The sequence below is a fragment of the Panulirus ornatus genome, chromosome 29 (genome assembly GCF_036320965.1).
Source record: "Panulirus ornatus isolate Po-2019 chromosome 29, ASM3632096v1, whole genome shotgun sequence".
Classification (NCBI taxonomy): Eukaryota; Metazoa; Arthropoda; class Malacostraca; order Decapoda; family Palinuridae; genus Panulirus; species Panulirus ornatus.
This window is the reverse complement of record NC_092252.1, coordinates 3,499,942-3,520,169: the sequence shown is the minus strand read 5'-3', so window position 1 is coordinate 3,520,169 and position 20,228 is coordinate 3,499,942. Positions and strand designations below refer to the sequence as shown.

Here is a 20,228-nt window from a genome sequence, read left to right as displayed (position 1 = left end):
TCTCTCATTTATTTCAGTGTTTGAATAATCAAGGATTGTAGGATTGACAATTTGAACAGTGTTTTTGTCCTTATGTGAAGTGGATGAACAAATCAGACGCATGGTTTGGATTTTCCGCCAAAACCGTGTTTAAAATGGCTGAGTGGTGGACGTTGGACCCTAAAGCTGTAGATACGTTTTGAATGGAAATTACATTCGTTGACTGTCCCCTGTCTTATTCCATGGTACACGTAGGGGATTGTGAAGCTGTAAGTTCAGTATTTTTCTATTTTTCAAGATTCATTGAGATCTATGAAAAACTTTGAGCTACAGAGCCAGCAGTAGTTATAGTATTGTTAGATTTTGTTCCTGTTTGTGGGATATCTGCATACTTTAAACAGCTTGGGATTAATCTGTGAACTTATTTACGTGTATACAAGGCAGTAACAATTATGGGATTGACAGAAGTTTAAGGTCTGTGGTTATCATGGTTACGACTAGTGTAACGGTCAATTCTTAGCGATAACTCTGCGTCATTCAAACCTCGGGGACTCTCTCAAGGGTATGTGGCTGAAGATGTACGCTCCATTTTGAGTTTAATTGCTCTTTACAAAGTCCTTACTGCTTTCGTTACAGCAGGACATATCGTATGTATAAGTTTATTTCAAAAACTTGGTTTAGACAAACCCGTTTAACTTTTGCTTTGGCCACATAAGACTTGGAACGTGTTGCTAGGAACGATGTATCATTATTTAGTACTTTATTAGTCATAGTGAATGGGTACTTTCGTCTTTCCCTCAAGATGCGCTAATTAGGACGTTCTAAAGGGTACGTAGCTGAGCATAGTACCCCTAATTTAGCCGTTCCTTCAGGTTCAGAGGACCTGGATGGTAATGTATAGGTTCAGCGTGGTTAAGTGATGTGTTTAGTTTTATCTTCTCTGATGTTGAAGTTTATTTTTCTCTTAGTGGTTTCTACTGGTGTAGTAGATGGCTGTGCCTGATGGCCCTTTAGTGTTTGCTGTCTTGTGAATCTTTGTGTAGTACACGTAGCTTAGTGTCATTTTTTTTCTTCATTCATAACTTGTTATGGCGGATCTTCCCTGGTGCGTCATTCACAACTGAACTGACAAGTGTATTTTTTCATATAACTGCATCGGATTAAACAAATATATAGTGATGTATGTATGTTCAGTATTTTGGGTTGCTTATCGTCCATGATTTGAATTTTTGTGTCACCTGTTAAGAAAAAATTACATTGCAGTGTCGCGTATATCTAATGCTGGCCATTCCCAGTTACTGCAATTTCCACTTCAACATTAAAAAAGGTGGTGACTGTTGTTGATTGGTTGGTAAGGATATACAGTGTATGCATGGACCATGGTGAAGTGCCTGAGGATTGGCGAAATGCATGCATAGGGCCATTGTACAAAGGCAAAGGGGATAAAGGTGAGTGTTTAAACTACAGAGGCATGTTTGTTGAGTATTCCTGGGAAATTATATGGGAGAGTATTAACAGAGGGTGAAGGCATGTACAGAGCATCAGATTGGGGAAGAGCAGTGTGGTTTTCGAAGTGGTAGAGAACGTGTGGATCAGGTGTTTAGAGAATGAATGGGAGAAATACTTAGAAAAACAAAGGGATTTGTGTGTAGCATTTATGGATTTAGACAAGGCATATGATAGGGTTGATAGAGATGCTTTGTGGAAGGTTTATAGTATATGGTGTGGGAGGTAAGTTGCTAGAAGCAGTAAAAAGTTTTTACCAAGGATGTAAGGCATGTGCACGAGTAGGAAGAGAGGAGAGTGGTTACCAGTGAATGTCGGTCTGCGGCAAGGGTATGTGATGTCCCCATGGTTTGATTTGTTATGGATGGGGTGGTTAGGGAAGTAAATGCAAGAGTTTTGGAGAGGCGAGTATGCAGTCATACGGATGAAAGGGCCTGGGAAGTGAATCAGTTGTTCCCCTATGATTGCTCTAGTGGCTGTTTCGTGTGAGAAACTGCAAAGTTTGGTGACCGAGTTTGGAAAAGCGTGTGAAAGGAGAAAGTTGAGAGTAAATGTGAATAAGAGCAAGGTTATTAGGTTCAGTAGGGCTGAGGGACAAGTAAATTTGGATGTAAGTTTGAATGGAGAAAAATTGGAAGTGAAGTGTTTTAGATATTTTGGAGTGGACTTAGCAGCGGATGGAACCATGGAAGCGGAAGTGAGTCACATAGTGTGGGGGGAGAGACGAAGGTTCTAGGAGCATTGAAGAATGTGTGAAAGATAAAAAATTGGTATGTTTGAAGGAATAGTAGATCCAACAATTTTATATGGTTGCGAGGCATGGACTCTGGATAGGGTTTACAGAGGAGGGTGGATGTGTTGGGAATTAAATGTTTGAGGACAATATGTAGCGTGAGGTGGTTTGATTGAGTAAGTAATGCAAGAGTAAGAGAGGTGTGTGGAAATAAAGAGCATGGTTGAGAGAGCAGAAGAGGGTGTGTTGAAATGGTTTGGGCATATGGAGAGATTGACAGGGGATATATGTGTAAGTGGTGGAGGGAACAATGACAAGCTGGAGACCAAATTGAAGGTGGAAGAATGGATTGAAAAAGATTTTGAGCGATCGGGGCCTTATACAGAAGGATGAGAGGCGTGCAAGGAATAGAGTGAATTGGAACGATGTAGTGTGCCAGGGTCGACGTGCTGTCAGTGTTCCGGACTGAATCAGGGTATGTGAAGCGTCTGGGGTAAACATGGAAAAGTCTGTGGAGCCTGGATGTGGATAGGGAGCTGTGGTTTGGTGCATTACATATGACAGCTAGAGACTGAGTGTGAGCGAATGTGGCCTTTTTGTCTGTTTTCCTGGCGCTGCCTCGCTAAAGCAGCGGATGGCGATGCTCTTTTCCTGTGGGGTAGGGTAGCGACAGGAATTGATAAAGACAAGCATGTGTATGTATGCAATCTCAGCATATGTGGATGTTGATATATATGTGGGCGTTTATATATATATATATATATATATATATATATATATATATATATATATATATATATATATATATATATATGTGTGGAGGATATATGTGTCGGAGGTGGAGGGAACGAGGAGAAGTGGGAGACCAAATTGGAGGTGGAAAGATGGAGTGAAAAAGATTTTGAGTGATCGGGGCCTGAACATGCAGGAGGGTGAAAGGCGGGCAAGGAATAGAGTGAATTGGATCGATGTGGTATACCGGGGTTGACGTGCTGTCAGTGGAGTGAATCAGGGCATGTGAAGCGTCTGGGGTAAACCATGGAAAGTTGTGTGGGGCCTGGATGTGGAAAGGGAGCTGTGGTTTCGGGCATTATTGCATGACAGCTAGAGACGGAGTGTGAACGAATGGGGCCGTTGTTGTCTTTTCCTAGCGCTACCTCGCACACATTAGGGGGGAGGGGGATGGTATTCCATGTGTGGCGAGGTGGCGATGGGAAAGAATAAAGGCAGACAGTGTGAATTGTGTGCATGGGTATATATGTATGTGTCTGTGTGTGTATATATATGTGTACATTAAAGATGTATAGGTATGTATATTTGCGTGTGTGGACGTGTATGTATATACATGTGTATGGGGGTGGGTTGGGCCATTTCTTTCTTCTGTTTCCTTCCGCTACCTCGCAAATGCGGGAGACAGCGACAAAGCAAAATATATATATATATATATATATATATATATATATATATAATTGTGTCTGCGTGTAGTAGTAGTATAGCCCAGGGTAAGGTAGACATAGTTGTTATGAAAGGTTTCGTGGCAGACTTTAATACATACAGAACACCAAATAATACGTTAGGGCAAAGAATTATTGGAAAGTCAATAGAATAATAACTTCATTTTTATCACGAGCTGAGACAACTTGCCACTTAAGGTTTATCTACTCTGAAACCTGGAAAGTCTTTTAAGACATTGTCATGAGCTGAGAGACGTATTGTAGGGGATCACCACTTTGAGACCTGGAAAGTTTGGTATGACATTATCATGAACTGACAACTTATTTTGTAAGGGCTCACCACCAAGACCCAGAGAATGTGGTAAGTCAATATCATAAGCTGAAAGACAACTTCTCTCTTGAGGCTTACCACTCTGAGGTCTGGGAAGTCTGGTAAGATATTATCATGAGCTGTGAGACAACTTGTCTTGGGGGCTCACCTCTCGGAGACCTGGAAAGTATGGCAAAACATTATCGCAAGCCAAAAGACAACTTGCCTCAAGGTGGGCGGCTCACCACTCTGAGACCTGGAAAATCTTAAGACGTTGAGTTCAGTTTTTAGTTTTACTGTATTATCTTTTAGTCATCCACCCAGAAATGTGACACTAATAGAATGGAAATAGTCCAGAGGTCAAGCTACAAAGGACTTAGACAAATCCTTATGAGAGCAGACAACAATTTAAATCTATTTTAGTAAAGATGACGTTGTGGTGACAAATTTTGATTATTCAAAATTATCATATGCATTTATGATCTCGACCTACCAAGCTGCTTGAGCTTGATTTTTTTTTTTCCATGCATATTTGCCATATCCCACTTTAGCGAGGTACCACCAAGAATAGAGAACCAAGCCTTTGTGGGAAAATCCTCACTCTACCCCTTTCTCTGTTCCTTCTTTTGGAAGAGTGAAAATTGGAGGGGATGATTTTCTAGGTGCATCATGTGTATGCTTTTCAAATCTTACTACACTTTTTTTTAATGAATGTGCCTTCCTACTGGTACAGTGCGAATTTCTGAATTGTGTATCCCTTTCTATTCATACATTATCAATATAATGTGTATGCTTTTCAACTCGTACACTTTCTTATTGTTTATGCCTTTCTACTCCTATATTGTGTTTCTCAATAATTATGCATTTCTACTCATTTACTGTCTCAGAATGTGTAGCCTTTGTACTTGCATAGTCAATTTCTGAATCTTGTATATGGCTTTATATTTGTTGACCATTTGTGAATGTGTATGTCTTTTTACTTGTACACAGGTTTTGAGAATCATGTGTATGCCTTTATACTTTTACCACACAATGGAAGTCACTCATATCTTCTCATATCACAAAGAGCCTCAGTGGGACCCTGTGATTTATTGTCGCTTGAATTCTTTTAATAATGTGTATTATTTAAATTGTTTAACATGGTTTGTGCTTTTGAGAATAACCCCTCAATATTTGCAGTTTGGCTGTCTCTGTCTATCTCTCTGTGACCAATAATTTGACTGACACTGTCTGGACTTGGAAAGTTTTGTGATAGATTTTACTTTAGTCCAGTTTTGGTAGTATAGTACATGCATATTATGTATATAGTACCATTGTTAGTCTTGTGATACTTTAATGGTATATTTGTAATAATGCAAGGTAATGGTAAAAGGAAATAGTAAAAGGGTAGGAGTATGCAAGTATTTTGCAACATTATTAAACCATCATTGCATTAACCACTGTTTTTACCCCCTTTCTTCTAAACACACACTGCATAAAGTTTACTCTTCTCTAGTAAGAGGCACCACTAGTTCTCCCGTTTTCCAGGTATTGACTGCTTCAGGACAGTGGTGTGACATACCTGTTATATCTTGGGATGCTGTAGTGGCAACAAGCAGTTTCATAAAGCCACCGTGCAGATTTAACAAAAGAATATCTATTCTGAAGTAAGTTAAGGAATGAAATGCCTAAGTGTTGTGTGCTTTGATGAATATTTCCCTACTCCTGGGGTGGGAGATTGTAATAGTGCAATCCATGTGTGTGGTGCTAGACAGCAGGAGTAGCAGCAGCAACAAGGAGCACAAGACTTTTTTTCAATACATCTGACGGGTGACAAGATTCCTAATCTTGCAAAACTTGTTGATTGATATATGATATCTCTTGAATTTAAGTTTGTAGTCAGTTATTCTACAAAAAGGAATGTGCTGTTGGGTATGCATAAATTGTAAGCCTTGATGCTAAAACAAATGCATGAGTGATTTTTCTTTTAGGGGGATGTTTCATTTTTAAAAATTGTCAGTGAATATAAAAATTGCCAAATTAGTATTGCCAGTCACACTACACATTATTCATTTGTATGAAAAGCTAGTGTAATAGCTTAATTTTCTTGTCTCCGAAAGTTCTGTTATAGTTACTTTAGGTGGATGGACAAACTATACCATACATCACATCTGTACCTGGTTGTCCAGCACAAGATATTACCAGGAGATTCACTTGGTAGATCAAAAGAGATGGTGTTAGAGGTATGAGCATTTATTATATATTTGTTAGTTCATAATAGATGAAATTACAGCAAGATTTTCTATCTTGGAAAGCTTGTGACTTTAGGACATGTATAAAAAGCTGTATGATGGTAATTTATTTGGGGCCACACTAGTTTAGGATTTTTTTCCAAAATAAACAAATGCTAGGCTACTGTCAATGTTGAATATTAAATAATTTTAATGTGCTGTGTATAAAAAGGCAACCAATAAAAGATAAATATATAATTGACAACTTATCATCAACTCTGTTCCAGTTTGGAATTTGCAGTTTTATAAGTTAATAACTGTCCAAAATTGGTTGATAAATATTATTGGCCTCTAATTTTAATTAAATACTAAGCGTATACTTTATAAGAAGTCAATCTTTTTTTTTTTTATTACTTGTTATATAAGACTTAATCGTATTGGCTAACCAGTTTATTAGGATGTAGAAGTAATTGTAGACATGTCCTGTATAATTTAGTTTTTCACATCTTTTAAAAGGATAAGAAACTAACAACTGGTTTAGGATGAATTTAGAATTATATACAATAATCTTTTCTTTATCAAATGTTGACCTTTACCATACTTGCAGCTTCCTTAACCTGAGAAACTGGTCCTTCAGTACCATTCCAAACTGAAGGTGTTCCAAATTTTGGTCATTGGCAATTGGTAACATTATGTATGAGTTTTTGTGACTGGTCAGCACCAATGGCAGTAATAGGGTTTCATTTCTGAGGTAAAAATGATAAAATCAACTGTATTTCATATCTTTATTTATGCAGACTGGATTAGTTCTGTCGAACACATCCTTGATCTAGTTTATTTTTGTTTTCCGAAGGTGATAGTAATGTTCTGGTCATCGGAAGGTTCAAAATGCACGTTATTATCTAGTAAGAACCCATTGATAGGTGCTCTCCATAGTGGTTCTCCTGACACTCTCACCATCACCTGGACCTCCTCTGATGATTCTGTCAGCAACCACCGTTTTAACATTTACGGTGTGAACTTGTGAAAAATGTTACATCTAGTGTGCTATAGGGTTTGTTAATTTCTCGGTTGTTCATACTCTGATCCATCACGTGAGACCATTATCAGTTCACAATCACTATGTACTTCATGCAGCCATGTGGACCTCGCCCCACCTTGAGCTATTGGCTTTTGCCTCGCCATAATGTAAAATTTATAATAGACTGGGCCAAGATAGACTTCGACTTGGATAATTTTTTACGTACACGTATTGATTATAGAAGCTAGAGTTTAATAGAAGAAGATGAATATCATTTTTTAACACGTCAAGTTTCACTAGTAACACGGTTGAGTGGAAATCGTTACCTAAGTGTCGGCCAACCCCATAAACAAAGGTGCTACTTGGATGGTATGCACTGTGATATCCTGGTATATTTTGATTATGTTGACAAATGTAAGTGTATCAAAATAGTTTCTAAATGTCGAGATGGTAGAATTGCACAGGAGACGTCAGGATGGTGCTGATTTTAGCGTTTACTGCTATCTTATAAATACGCTCCTAACAATTCTTTTTATTCTTCTTTGGTAAATCAAGGATTATGACAATTGTTTCTTTCTTTTATATTGTTTTTTGTCATTCTGTTTTCTAAGAGAGAAAGTGCATAAGACAAATAACATTTATGTCGATATTTGGGAGACCGATCTGGTGAGAGCATTCTGGAGAATTAATTATTTTTCTCTCTGATTGGCTACGAATCTTTACGTCTTACATCAAATATTGTTCAATAAACTCATCTGAACATAAATTAAGTAATCTGGATGGGTTACACTGTGTTATTCTTGCATATTTCGGTTAATTTCGGCATATTTTGGTACATTTCGGAGTTTTGTATCGGGTAGATCCGCCCGTGGAGTATATAATGGAGAAGAAAACCATCATTTAGATTACTCAGTAAATTGGAAAAAGTATTAGACGTCTGTTAAGCTTCAGAGTAAATTTAGAAAAGCAGTGTTGTTCGTCTGGCTCTCATACCTCGTCAAATCTCTGGATAATGAGTTTAGATATTTCAGCTGAGAAACGCCATGATGTTCTCTTGGCTGAGATCTTGACTGATGAAGGCAATTCTCTTCCATCATTCTTCAACGCTGTTTTTGGATTTTTGTGGAGAAATTGTCCGTAAGTCACTTGTGATGATGGTCATTGGTTAAAAAACTGCTATAACAGGCGGGTTTACCTTGAGTCCACCTAGTATAGTGTAATTTCTAATTCTGTTACTGGAAGTAGCTTTTTTTTTTTATTATTTTTTAAGTTTTTATCTGCTTTTGCCCCGACTCTTAACCTCGTATATATAAGGCATGTTTTTACGTTTATATTGACATACACATACCCGAGTCTAAGCCATGTACTTAAGTATATGGCACAAGGGATGTTTGATATGGTAAAACTGGTGCAGTATTTTGAGTTTCACATCAGTTCAGTTTTATTATGATTTTGAAACATTTTTAGTCTAGTTTTCCCCCCTTGATTGGCAAGTACAGTAGATAGCACGGGTTTGTATTGAAGCTTCATGTGGTGTCTAAAGTAAGCTAGTGTTGTAATGTGGGAGTCTCATTACCTAATCTTACCTTTCCATTTTAATCTGACACAACTGGGGAGGGTTTGGAAGACTTGGAAATTGTAGGGGGTTAACTGAATAAGGACTAAAGTCACCAGGATTAACCAGAGTTACTCTTCCAGTTTGAACTACACACTGTTGGGCACTTGTAGTCAGAGGTATTGAGAAGTAAGACATCAAAAGTACCTTTAGATTTTTTTTAAAAAGCTTTACATTCCTGTTACTTGCAAAAAAAGAGAAAAAATTGTAGTCTATATCTTGGATTATTGTGGTTCTTTTTAAGTTTAGTTGTCATGTGTGACACCCATAAGTAGCAGGGCTATGGTATAAGTGGTGATAGAAAGCCAGATCATATGTTCCATTATAGTTTGTAGGATACATATATGATATGTTAAAAGATATATAGATATGTTTTTGTTGAAAAGAAAATGAATATCTGGATGGAGAGATCTTATATAACATGTATATGTATTTACAGAATATGTTCAAGGAGTTACTGGTGTTAGGTTACGTTGTGAGGTTTTTGATTAACTCCAAAAGTGGAGAGGGTTTTCAAGCTCAGTGAAAATGTGGGGTTGAAATTATATAAAATAAAAAAAAGGTTTAGCTGCATATCTTTGTACATGTACCATTGGTTACATCCATTTGTTACATGTGCATTGATCTGCATAATGATCATATTTTTGGTTATGTTGTTTGTGTATATTTATAATTTGTCATGATAAATATCCTTACAGAGAAGAAATTTATGGCAGCACTCAAATTTCTGGAGAACACCTCATTAGCCAGTCATATTGTAAATGGCGTCAGAGGTACCAAGAAAAGAAATCTGTGCGTTGTTTACAGTCTTCACATTGGTGAGTTGAATGTAAAATTTGATATTACTGTAGTATATGATCATTACTGATGCAGTGGTATCTTATATAGAACAGTAGCGTGTGAGCATTTAGATGAATGAGGACTTAAAATTTTGATAAAGAAAAGATTTAATGTAAAGTTAACACAATATGCCTCAGCAGTTATTATTGGGTTTTCTACATCAGAGTGTACTAAGATGATATTTTTTCCACTTTTTTGGGGAATACTTGCCTACTTCACCCAACATTTGGGCATTCATGTTACAGGGATATAGATCACTATAGTGGCTTATTTTGAATTAATAATTGCTGTTAAGCATTGTTACACAGTTATCAATTTCACACACTTCTTTTTCAGTGAGGAAGATATAGTCCCTCCGGTTGTTGCAGAAGTTGTCATAAATGATAATGAATCAAGTGGCACTCGTCTAGAAGTCAGACCTGCAGCAGATGGTGTAATGAGAACTACATCTGGCTTTACTGTAACACAAAATGCAAAGTCTTCAGGGTATGTTACTCAGGTCAAATTGTTTTGCACCTTTTAGGAGACCTCATATAAGGTAATGGCATTGAAAGAGCTCCTTACAGTTGTAAAGGCCCTGGAAACCGTTTCCAAGAAGACTTGTAGTACTGGAGCTTTCCATTTCTTTGTCTAGGGCATTCATGTTCATGAATAAATTTTAGATGTAAAGTTAACCTTTTCCTAAATACAAGTCTGGCATAATGTACCTAAAAGTGAAATCATATATGTATATACTACTTACATTATCTCTAGGCATAGGGGAAAAAAGAATATTACCTACATACCTTTTGCTGATCGCAGCAGGTAGCTAACGGGAGGCAGGAATGGGAAACTGAAAAATCCTCCCCTCCTGTATTATTACTTTCCAAAAGGAGCAGGTGAAAAAAGCTAAACAAGGATTTCCTCTCAGAGCCCCAGTTAGCTGTTCTTGATACTACTTTGCCAAGGCAGAAAACAGCAAACAGGCATGAATGAAAAAATACACTTAATTGCTTACTTTTTTGCTTACAGCCTTGCTGAAGGTAACTTGACACTCATGGGGTAACCATAAGCTGGCAAGGTTTGATCACTTATTTATAGGTTGTATTATCAGCAGTGAACCAAAAAGGAGTACAATCTTGTCATGGAGCTTCTTATTCCAGAGAAATCCATTATTTCTTTACTATTTATTATATTCCAGCTTTGAAGCTGCATGAGTCCTGTAAAAGTGGTAACACTAGAACTCTTAGATATGTGAATAGTATATGTGTGTGTGGTGGGTTTTTGGACTCTGCCTGCTCAAGGTTACGCTTTAAGTGAAAAGTCACCCTTGGGGAATCTGTATCACTGGAAGTACAGTCTCTTCAAAGAACTTCTCCAAATAATTTCACATTTCACTGCTGTTGGAAGTAACACAGCCATGATGGCAGACACAAGAGAGAAACTCCAGAGGTTGGTGTCTGAGTTTCAGAGAGTATGTGAAAGGAAGGAGTTGAGAGTTACCCTTCATCATTGTTTCAATATTCAGTGATTGGCTTTATGACATCCATGATAAGATATAATGCAGATTTGGTAAAAGAAATTTTAAGATTTTAAAAAAATCATATGTAGAAATAGCTAGTGTTTGTTCTGGGAAGTGATTATTAGCTGGTGAAAGCAGCATCCACCAAGGCAGCCAGTCCAGCAGGTGAATTATGATCATACAACTTGCATTCCTACTGTAATATTGTTTATAACTTCCCCAAACCCCACAACTACTGTATAAGTGAAAGTGCCCAAGTGGGTCTAATGTGAAGAAGAGGAGCAGGAAAAACATCAGGTTAAAGTTAACATTAAGCATTTTGAGGTATTGTACAGCTGGTCATTGTACTGTTGATATCATTAGAGGGGAGAAAGATTACTGCTCACACATCTCTGCATGCTGTAGAAAGCAACCAAGAGGGGCTGGAAACCTTCCTGTAATACTTTCCAAATAAAAGAAACGGAGGAAAGAGCTAAGCAGGAATATTTTCCCTAAAGGCTCGTTCTTCTGTTCCAAATTCTTACTTGGGAAATAGCATACACATATGACAAAGAAAATATATATATATGTGGTTTCACTGCATTGCACATGACAACTAGAGAATGGATGTGAGTGATTACAGCCTTTCTTTGTCTTCCTGTTGCTGCCTCCCTAATGCCGGAAACAGTGCTCGAGTATGAAAAACTTCTTTTTATTTATTCGCCATTTCCTGCATTAGCGAGGTAGCGTTAAGAACAGAGGATAGGGGAGAAAGAGTACTGGCCACATATTCCCTGCTCGTTGTCGAAGGTGACAGTGAAGGGCAGGAATGACAGAATTTTCCCTTTCTTTAATATTTTCCAAAAGGAACAGAGCAAGGAGCCAAGTGAGAGATTTTCCCTCGAAGGCTCAGTCATCTGTTCTTATCACTTCCTCACTGACACAGGAAATGGCAAGTATGTATGGACAAAAAGAATTTGGGTGTTTCTGGACTCCACCTACAAGAAGTTACACCACAAGTGAAAGTGAAAAGTCTCCTTTGATGAGGCTGTATCATTGAAAGTAAAAAAAGTTCTCATTCCATAGAAGTCACATCTCAGCTACTGTAATTAGCAGAGCTTTGGGCTGAAGGGACCCTCTGGATGAAGGTCTTGGGTAACTCTAGGACTTTCTTAGAAAGAGGTCTTACGGTAATTATGAATAGATGAATATATACATACTCATGCCGTAGGACTCCCATTTGTAGGGTTCTTGTAGCACCCAGAAAGCTAGTTGCTTTCATTTGCCAGACCAGAGGTCAAGAAGTGTTGCACTGTTGTGTGTTTGTCATGGTGAGGTGGATATAGGGTGTTTAAGGATTAGGTGTTCAGTGTCTTCAATATGAAAGTTGCTTCTTTGGAGTGAGGGGTCATTTGACATGCTGAATTAGTATTTTTAATGTTGGAGATATGAATTGTTTCCAGTGTAAATGAGAAAATGTGATTCTTTATATCTGGAGAGTATAGTTTCAGATGGGTGCATGTCTGGTGAAATGGAGATGAGGATTGGGTTGAAGGGCATTCGTTAAGTGTTTTTTAATAATTGTGTTCTGAATATTTTTTTTTGTCAGCATGGTGTTTGCAGGTGATAGAAGGATCTATAAGTTGCTGAAGTCTGACTGAAGGATCATGGATGGTTATTGTTGAGAGGATGTAGTGCTGTTGAGCATAATTAAGTGCCAAGCATGTTGAAATGGGATTTTATTTGAATTATTTTTTTTCATTTGATGAGCAAATGTTGAATGTAGTTGTTTAGCGACCAGGGATTGTTTGATTGCTCAGTTTGCTTTCTCAGTTTAGAAAGGTGGCTGACCAAGCAGATGAAGCACAGTTTAGGATAAACTGTGTGAATTATTTATGGAGGTTATAAAGGTATTTTTTCTTCCTTCCTTTTTTTGAAACTGGTGCTTGTAAATATAAATATGTATGTATATGTGATAAATGATTTATTGTTAATCCACAGCACTGTCATATAAAGTTAACTGTAATTCCATAGGATCACAAGTAAATCTAATGAACGAAACAACTACTTTGATACAACAAATGGTGCAGTGAGGGACTTTTATGCGTGGACACAAACAATTGAAGATTTAGAAGTGAAAGTTCCTGTGCCAAATAATGTCAGAAGAGGAAAGCAGGTAATATCTGAAATTTAGTATTGAAAAAGTATTTGTATATATTTTCTCCTTTTATCACTGTGTATGTTGAATATATATATTTGCAATCTTGGGATAAAAAGTGGTGTAAACATTTTTCAAAATTTTCTAGTCATTCCATAAGCAAATAAAAGAAATTATTTCCCTCTATAGGTGCTTTTATGACATGGATTATCTGTGTCAAACAAGAGTGCATTGTTTGTGCAGTGGAACAGAATGTTTCAGTATAAGTATACAGAAAAGTCTATTTTATTTACAATGACATGACAGTTTCAATCCACTTATGAAATGTATTTTATGTCAAGTACTTTTGTAAAATATTTGATTAACATTACAGAAAATGTTTTTAGTGCTTGCTTGGTAACATCACAGTATTTTATTACTATCACAAAATAAAGAGTACACGTAGAAGATCTCCAGTTTCAACATCTTTAGCCCAAAATTTTCTGTAATCCAATTGCCCTCACTTTAAAGATACCCGCCAAAATGGCACATAAGAGTCTGAATTGCTGTGTGAATATGCGATGGTAGTGCTCCATGCTTATTTCATTTATATCTGTTATTTCTGTTCTATTCATCCTTTTTTTTTTTGTGTGTGTGTGTGTGTGTGTGTGTGCGTGCGTGTGTCTGTAAAGAGCAACCAATCCCCAGCACTTCCCCTTTGTTATCTCCAAGCTTTACCTAAGTCTGTGCCACACAAGGTAAGTAAAAACAAAAAGAAATGTAGGGTAAGTGAAAGATACAAATGATTTTTAAAGTTTTACCGTATATGTTTGTCTATGAGTGTACCTCGTGTATAGGTCAACCTAAGTTTTTGAGGGTAATGGAGCAACAAATTATGGTAGTAAAGCACCATATTTTATGGCATATAAGACTCATTTTAGAAAATGCTCTCTAAAAAACACTCTGTCCTATAAACTGAGGTTTGCTGAGCCTGAAACACCAAGCACTGAAGGCAGACTGTTTACCATTTATTATTACGGCATTTTTACCCTGAAACGCGGGTAGTTTTGGCAAAAATATTGCATATTTCCAATTGAGTGTTCATTCAAGTCAATTTGGATAGAATGTTGTTGTAATACAAGTTTTTTTTACAAAATCATTAGAAAAATTATTAAGGTAACATCTTTTGAACGAAAGAGAGTTGTTTGTTTTCGTCATGATTTTATCCCACTTCCCCTGTAATATGTATGTCATTTCAGCAAAAATATTACATTTCTGTGAACATATCAAGCAGAGTATGAATAGAATACCATTGTAATATAACAGTATTTTAATTGAAAACAATTAAAAACTAACATCTCTTGAACATCAGTAGGTTAGGTAAAGATTTTGTTTTCGTTATGTATTTTATCCTATTTTACATTGAAATACATCATATTTCAGCAAAATTCCTATTTAATTTTGAGAATATATTCATTCAGGCACATTTAAGGTAAAATATCCTTGTGATGTAACAGTTTTTTAACTGAAAACAATTTGAAAAATGTGTAATGTCTAGCTGAGGCTTTGTCTTTGCATAGGCCCTTCCTAAGCAGCCTTCAGTATTGCAGTACATTAAATTGTGTTTATACTCTTATTGTATTGCATTTTGTTTTCTAGACATATGACAAGTTTGTATATGATACAACGTTATGGAACTTTTAATAGACAAGTATTCATGTTTAAAAATATATAAGACACCAAACAAATACCAGCATGGATATTTGTGTGACTCCTGCCAAAAAAAACCAAACAGCTGATACTTTCTCCTTCTGCCTCACCAAAAATAGCCCAGTGGCATCTTGTTTATTTTCTTCCAATTTCTTGCAGTTAGTGGTATTTTCTACTTGATATTGCCTGCATTAGATAAACTACAGTGATTGAGGTTAGAGAGATTGTTATAAATTTGATTATTGGCAGGATGCCATTAGAACCAGCTTACCCTACCAACAGTGTTTCAAGTCGAATACTATTATACTGTATATGACATGATAAGTTATCCTTTGCTAAGAACCTCTACATAGACTACTGGAAGCACATTGTAAGGTAAGTTAGCCTTCTGTAGGTTGGTGAGCTTCATCTGCTGAAGGCACTGCACAGCTTTTCTTTACTAACTGGTATATATTTTACATTTGCATTGTTTACTGGCAGTAACTGGTAAATATTTTTCATGTCTGAAGCTAAATGTTGCTCCTAGCCCTTCCCATTATGCACAGATTTCAACCTAACAAAAATAATACTCATATATTGGTTGACCCCCTACTTTTTGCCTAAAAATTTGGTCTTAAAAACTCGAACTATACACAAATATATACAGTATGTAGTTAAATGTTCACATATCACACACAAATGACATTTGAAATGAGAAAACACCCCACCTGAAATTGGTATTCTTTTTCTGAGAATTTTCCAAAATCTGAACATAGCTTCATTCCAGGGTGTTTGGACTGGAGATCTTCTGGCTGTATTTTTTGTACAGAAACAGCAGTATGGTAGCATCTCCTCAGAAGTGTACTCCATGTACAGCAACATAGCATAGTAATTTAATGCCATAAAAGAGCTTGACATTTAAATGAAGATATGATAAAGAGAATTTATTTTGTAATTTTTTTAAGGCTAGGGTAACCTTGCAAGCATCATCTCTCGAAGTGGGAGTGCAGGAGTCAGCTTCAGTATGGCAGACTCTTGTTACAGGAGAGTTCCCACACACCATTAAAGCAGAGGAATCTTTGTGGTCTCTGGTCCCTGGGGAACATATAACGGTATGACATTAGTTACTCAAAAGTTGCAAGTAGTGCTTATTTTGAGAATGTTTTCATACATGTGAAATTTAATAAGGAATGTACCATTGATAGTAATGGATAATAATGAGAAATGGATCATAAGGGAAGAATGGGTGGAATGTGGTGGTAAGAGTGGAAAAATAGGAAGATTAGAGGAAAGTACAGAATATTTAGGAAATTGTATCTTGGGTTGAAAAATATAAGTAATTTAGAAGGATAGAGTTAATGATTATGTGGTCAGTTTAGTACAAGGGAGGGCACAGAAATTTTATGCATGCAGTATGTAATTGTGCAGCCAATACTGTCGTACCCCTTATCTCATATACCTTACCTTCATAGCCCAGAATCCCCTTCTTGGCGGCTACAGCCAGTACTCAAGAAGCCAGCCTTGGCCACCATTTGGGACCACAGGTCAAGAGATGTAGGGCTGTTGCTTGTTTGTTTTTGTGGAGCGAATGTAGGGCAATAATGGAGCAGGTGCTCTTTATCTTCAATGTCATTGTTGCATCCCAGGCATGAGGGGTCTTCTGATGTCTTTGTAATGTTAAAGAGATGGGTGATTTCCAGAGTGTAGGCAAGATAATGAGCCTTGTCACATCTGGTGAGTGTAGTTTCAGATGGGTGTATGTTTAATGGAATGGAGTTTAAAACTGGTTTGAAAAGGTGGTTGTGTAGTACTTGGTCATCACTGGGTGAATATGTTTTTCAGTGTTATATTTGCAGGGGCTGGAGATCTTTGAATATAGGATGCTTAAGTGTGAGGCATGGTTAAGCTTGTTTTTTCTTCATGGTTGTTGGCAGTTGACTGTGTAGTGGCTTGTAAAAAAAAGTGGGTGTTAAGCTTTTTGAAGTGGGATTGTATTGGGAGCATTTTTTTCATTTCCTCTCAATGTCTTCATCTATTTTTCTTTCTTTGAGTATTAATGTTAGCTTATTGTCTCTACATAGATCAGTTTAGAGAAAAGTGAAGATTGTTGGTGGGATAAACTACTAACATCCGAAGATTCAATAGACCTGAAAAAGATAAATGCTGAACGTGACTATGCCTCACTACCTGAGGAAGAGAGACAGAAGATTCAGGAGTTGGTGTGGAATAAACAGCAGCAGGAACGAGGAAAGCCAACTTCAGATAAACTGGTAAGAAATTTTGCATTTAGTTTTTAGTCATATGTCTACATGCTAAAGAGAATTACATGATATTCAGATAACAAGAATTTTTTATATATTTTTTCCATATGTTTGACAACGGTTCAAATTGACAGAATATCTCAAAATATAGTTGATTCAGATGTTAGGGCACTAATTAAGTATATTATAGGGGTATAATAAATGTATTGGCAGAGAAATTGACAATGAGTTTAATAAAGATTTTGATGAATGCTAATTTTTTCTGTATGGATAGGATTTTTTTTTCTGAAGAATTGTAGGAATATATATTCCAATTTTTATCAGATATTTTTTCAGATTTACTCATTGTACTCTCTTACCACTGTTCCTTATCATCTCACCTTACTTACAGTACTTTTCTCAAACTTCAGATAAACATCTTATACATGTGTTTACTTAACCACACTGGGCTTTAGATATTAAGTGTGACTCCAGTGTTGCACAATTTTTTCATTTTCATATTTTATCTACCTTTTGAAGGAATTTCTTTCAGAAAGAAGTGTTTGGGTTTTAGGTTATTTTCTCACTTGTTCATGGTACTACTATTTTTATGCCAGAAACAATCGACTAATTTGAAAATAATGATATATATACTGATATATATACCGATATGAAATGCATCCTTCCTAGTGTTTTAATTCATATGCACTTAAGAGACAGCTGAGCCTTCAAGGAAAATTCTTACACTAGTTATGGTACTGCACACATTTATAGCAAGCTCTACCAATGCGCTGGTTAGATTATTCATTTGTGCTTCATTCTCATTTTTACTGCTATATGAATTACCATAGCTTCTGGCTTAACTTTTCATAGAAATTCATTCTTAAGAATTTCATTTCTCATCTTACCTGTTTGTGGCCTTACTTTCTTTTATAACCCTTTTCCTTAACTAACTTGTATAATGACAACAGTGTTGAAAAGCTTAGGAAAAAATTGGTGCATTTTATGGATCATAGGTATTCACAGCTTAATTAGTTACATAATTTGATGTTGAATTCTTCTCAACAGAAAATGGAGTCAGTGCTTCGTAAAGCTTGGGATGCAGAAGGGTCACCATTCCGAGGTCAGACTTATGATCCTTCTTTAATCAACTTTGCTGGAGGAGCTGGGTTTGGAGATGGATAGTTTTGTAATAAGAATTTGTTAAAAAGTATGTTTTAGAGTTTTTCCCTGTAACAAATGCCATTGATATCAATATCAAAAATATGCCAAATCATAACTTTTGATCTTGAAACATAATGAATAAAAGCAATATGTTTATTTGTAATTTTTTACTGAACCAGATTATGCTAAATGTTTTACACATCTCTTCTTTGATATTCAGAAGTTTTAATTCAGGTGTTTGTAAAGAAAAGCAAAACAAAACAAAATTGTTTGGGACAGGTAGTATATTTCATGCCAGGGGTATGCTAATTTTATCTGAGACATTTTGTAGGCATAATGGGTCATGTTGATGATGCCTTAGGGATTCTAAGATTGATCTGAATGTTTAGTGCTCTGGCTCTAGGAAATTTTCATAGCTCAACATAATTAAGCCTTGATGCCATAGGTAGTACCAGTAATATACCTCCCAGGTTGGTGGCCAATTACTACCTAGTATCCTAACTAATCTACAGAAGCCAAAGTAGCTTAGGAAGTCAGAGTTGCCCTCTAGCACTGGCCTGTTAAGGGCGAGGTACGAAAGGCTAAGAAGTGGTATTAGAGTTCACCGGTTATGGAGACTTTTGCTGTGGCCACCCCCTTGAGAGAGTTCCCAAAAGAAATAGGTGTCAGAGATGTGGATAGACTGATAGATACCAAGGCAAACACTTTCTAAGTAATTTCCATGTCCCTACACCATTACAAAATGATTGGTGATCATCCAGCCCTTCAAAGCATATCCAACTTGGAGTTACCTGACATAACCTAAACCAGACCTGCCCACCTTTACAACCGAAGTATGTTAATTACAAATAACCTTTTGTTGTTATCAAGTCCAAGAGTACTTAGCACTACCTAGGATGGTCATCTTGCCTTGTCAACAAGGTCTATTATGTATAATGATCATCTTGCTAGCCAACAAAGCATAGTCTGTATATTCTAATAGTGAAGGGTAGATATTTCAAAACTTCCTGATAAAATCAATTAACTAGCTCACCTAATTAACCCTACTGTGTTATTACCTTCCCAAACCGTACATTCCTAGGGCAGGCCCACCAACAGGGTGAGGATACTAGGCCAGTATCCCCATGTCCCAAGCCTGTGGGGGGCCAGAAAGAGGTGAAATAAAATATCAAATCGTTCATAATGTAACTGATCAAATAGCATAAAATGTAGCTAATAAGTATTAATTTGATGGAGAATATATTTTATACCGTTTGTAATATTTTCCCCCATCCCCTCGCTTTTTCCCCTAGGAAGCAGTGGGGGACCGTATGCCTACCCTTCCCCAGGGCCTGCGTCAGGTCTCGGCAGCCCTCATCATAGGCAATTGTCAAGCCCAAAATCAGTCAAACAAAATGTATTGTCCAGCCTACCTAAAAAAAAAGTTATACCAAACCAGGAACCACTCGGCAGAGCCAACGAAACCCACGGTAATATAATTCTTATACCAAGTACACCTAAAGACTATGGAATTCAGTAAGTTTATCTAACAACGTAATGTGTTTTTATTTTGTTTAGTTTTATGTATCCTGTCCAGTCCTTATGAATTCTGAACAGAACATTTTGATCAGATAAATGAGCCTGTATGGGATTTACCACGACCAGCTTTCATCAGGCGCATATCTAGGATTTGGCCGAGGGTGTTTTATGAGGATATGGAACTCATCAAGGTAAGTACTATGAGGCCAATGACCATTTTTACATAATATAGTAGAGAGCTATATTTTGGGTAATTCTGGTGGGAGGTAATATCGTTGATATAAACATGTTTGTGTTACTGATATAAAGAAGACAGTTGACATAAGTTTTCT

The 20,228-nt window shown here is 36.8% G+C and overlaps 1 protein-coding gene across 2 annotated transcripts; it reads left to right on the top strand.

The window, feature by feature from the left end:
- Window positions 1–206: 206 nt before the first annotated feature.
- Window positions 207–18,534, top strand: LOC139758018 (nudC domain-containing protein 3). 2 transcript variants are annotated; one of them, XM_071679017.1, is made up of 8 exons: window positions 207–248; window positions 5,510–5,628; window positions 9,527–9,646; window positions 10,005–10,154; window positions 13,183–13,324; window positions 15,940–16,086; window positions 17,056–17,244; window positions 18,283–18,534. In XM_071679017.1, the coding sequence occupies exons 1-8, from the start codon at window positions 222–224 to the stop codon at window positions 18,397–18,399; spliced, it is 1,011 nt and encodes a 336-aa protein (XP_071535118.1). In that variant the 5' UTR covers window positions 207–221; the 3' UTR covers window positions 18,400–18,534. The 2 variants fall into 2 exon arrangements, with proteins under 2 accessions (XP_071535118.1, XP_071535119.1); XM_071679018.1 differs by lacking the exons at window positions 207–248; window positions 5,510–5,628 and adding an exon at window positions 7,866–8,350.
- The last annotated feature ends 1,694 nt before the right edge of the window (window positions 18,535–20,228 follow it).

Bases quoted from the DNA above. Each gene is read 5' to 3' on its own strand.
- LOC139758018 (XM_071679017.1), top strand. From the start codon at position 222: ATGGTACACGTAGGGGATTGTGAAGCT. The intron at 13,325-15,939 runs GTAATATCTGAA...AATTTTTTTAAG, and splicing joins ATGTCAGAAGAGGAAAGCAG to GCTAGGGTAACCTTGCAAGC. The intron at 16,087-17,055 runs GTATGACATTAG...GTCTCTACATAG, and splicing joins TCCCTGGGGAACATATAACG to ATCAGTTTAGAGAAAAGTGA.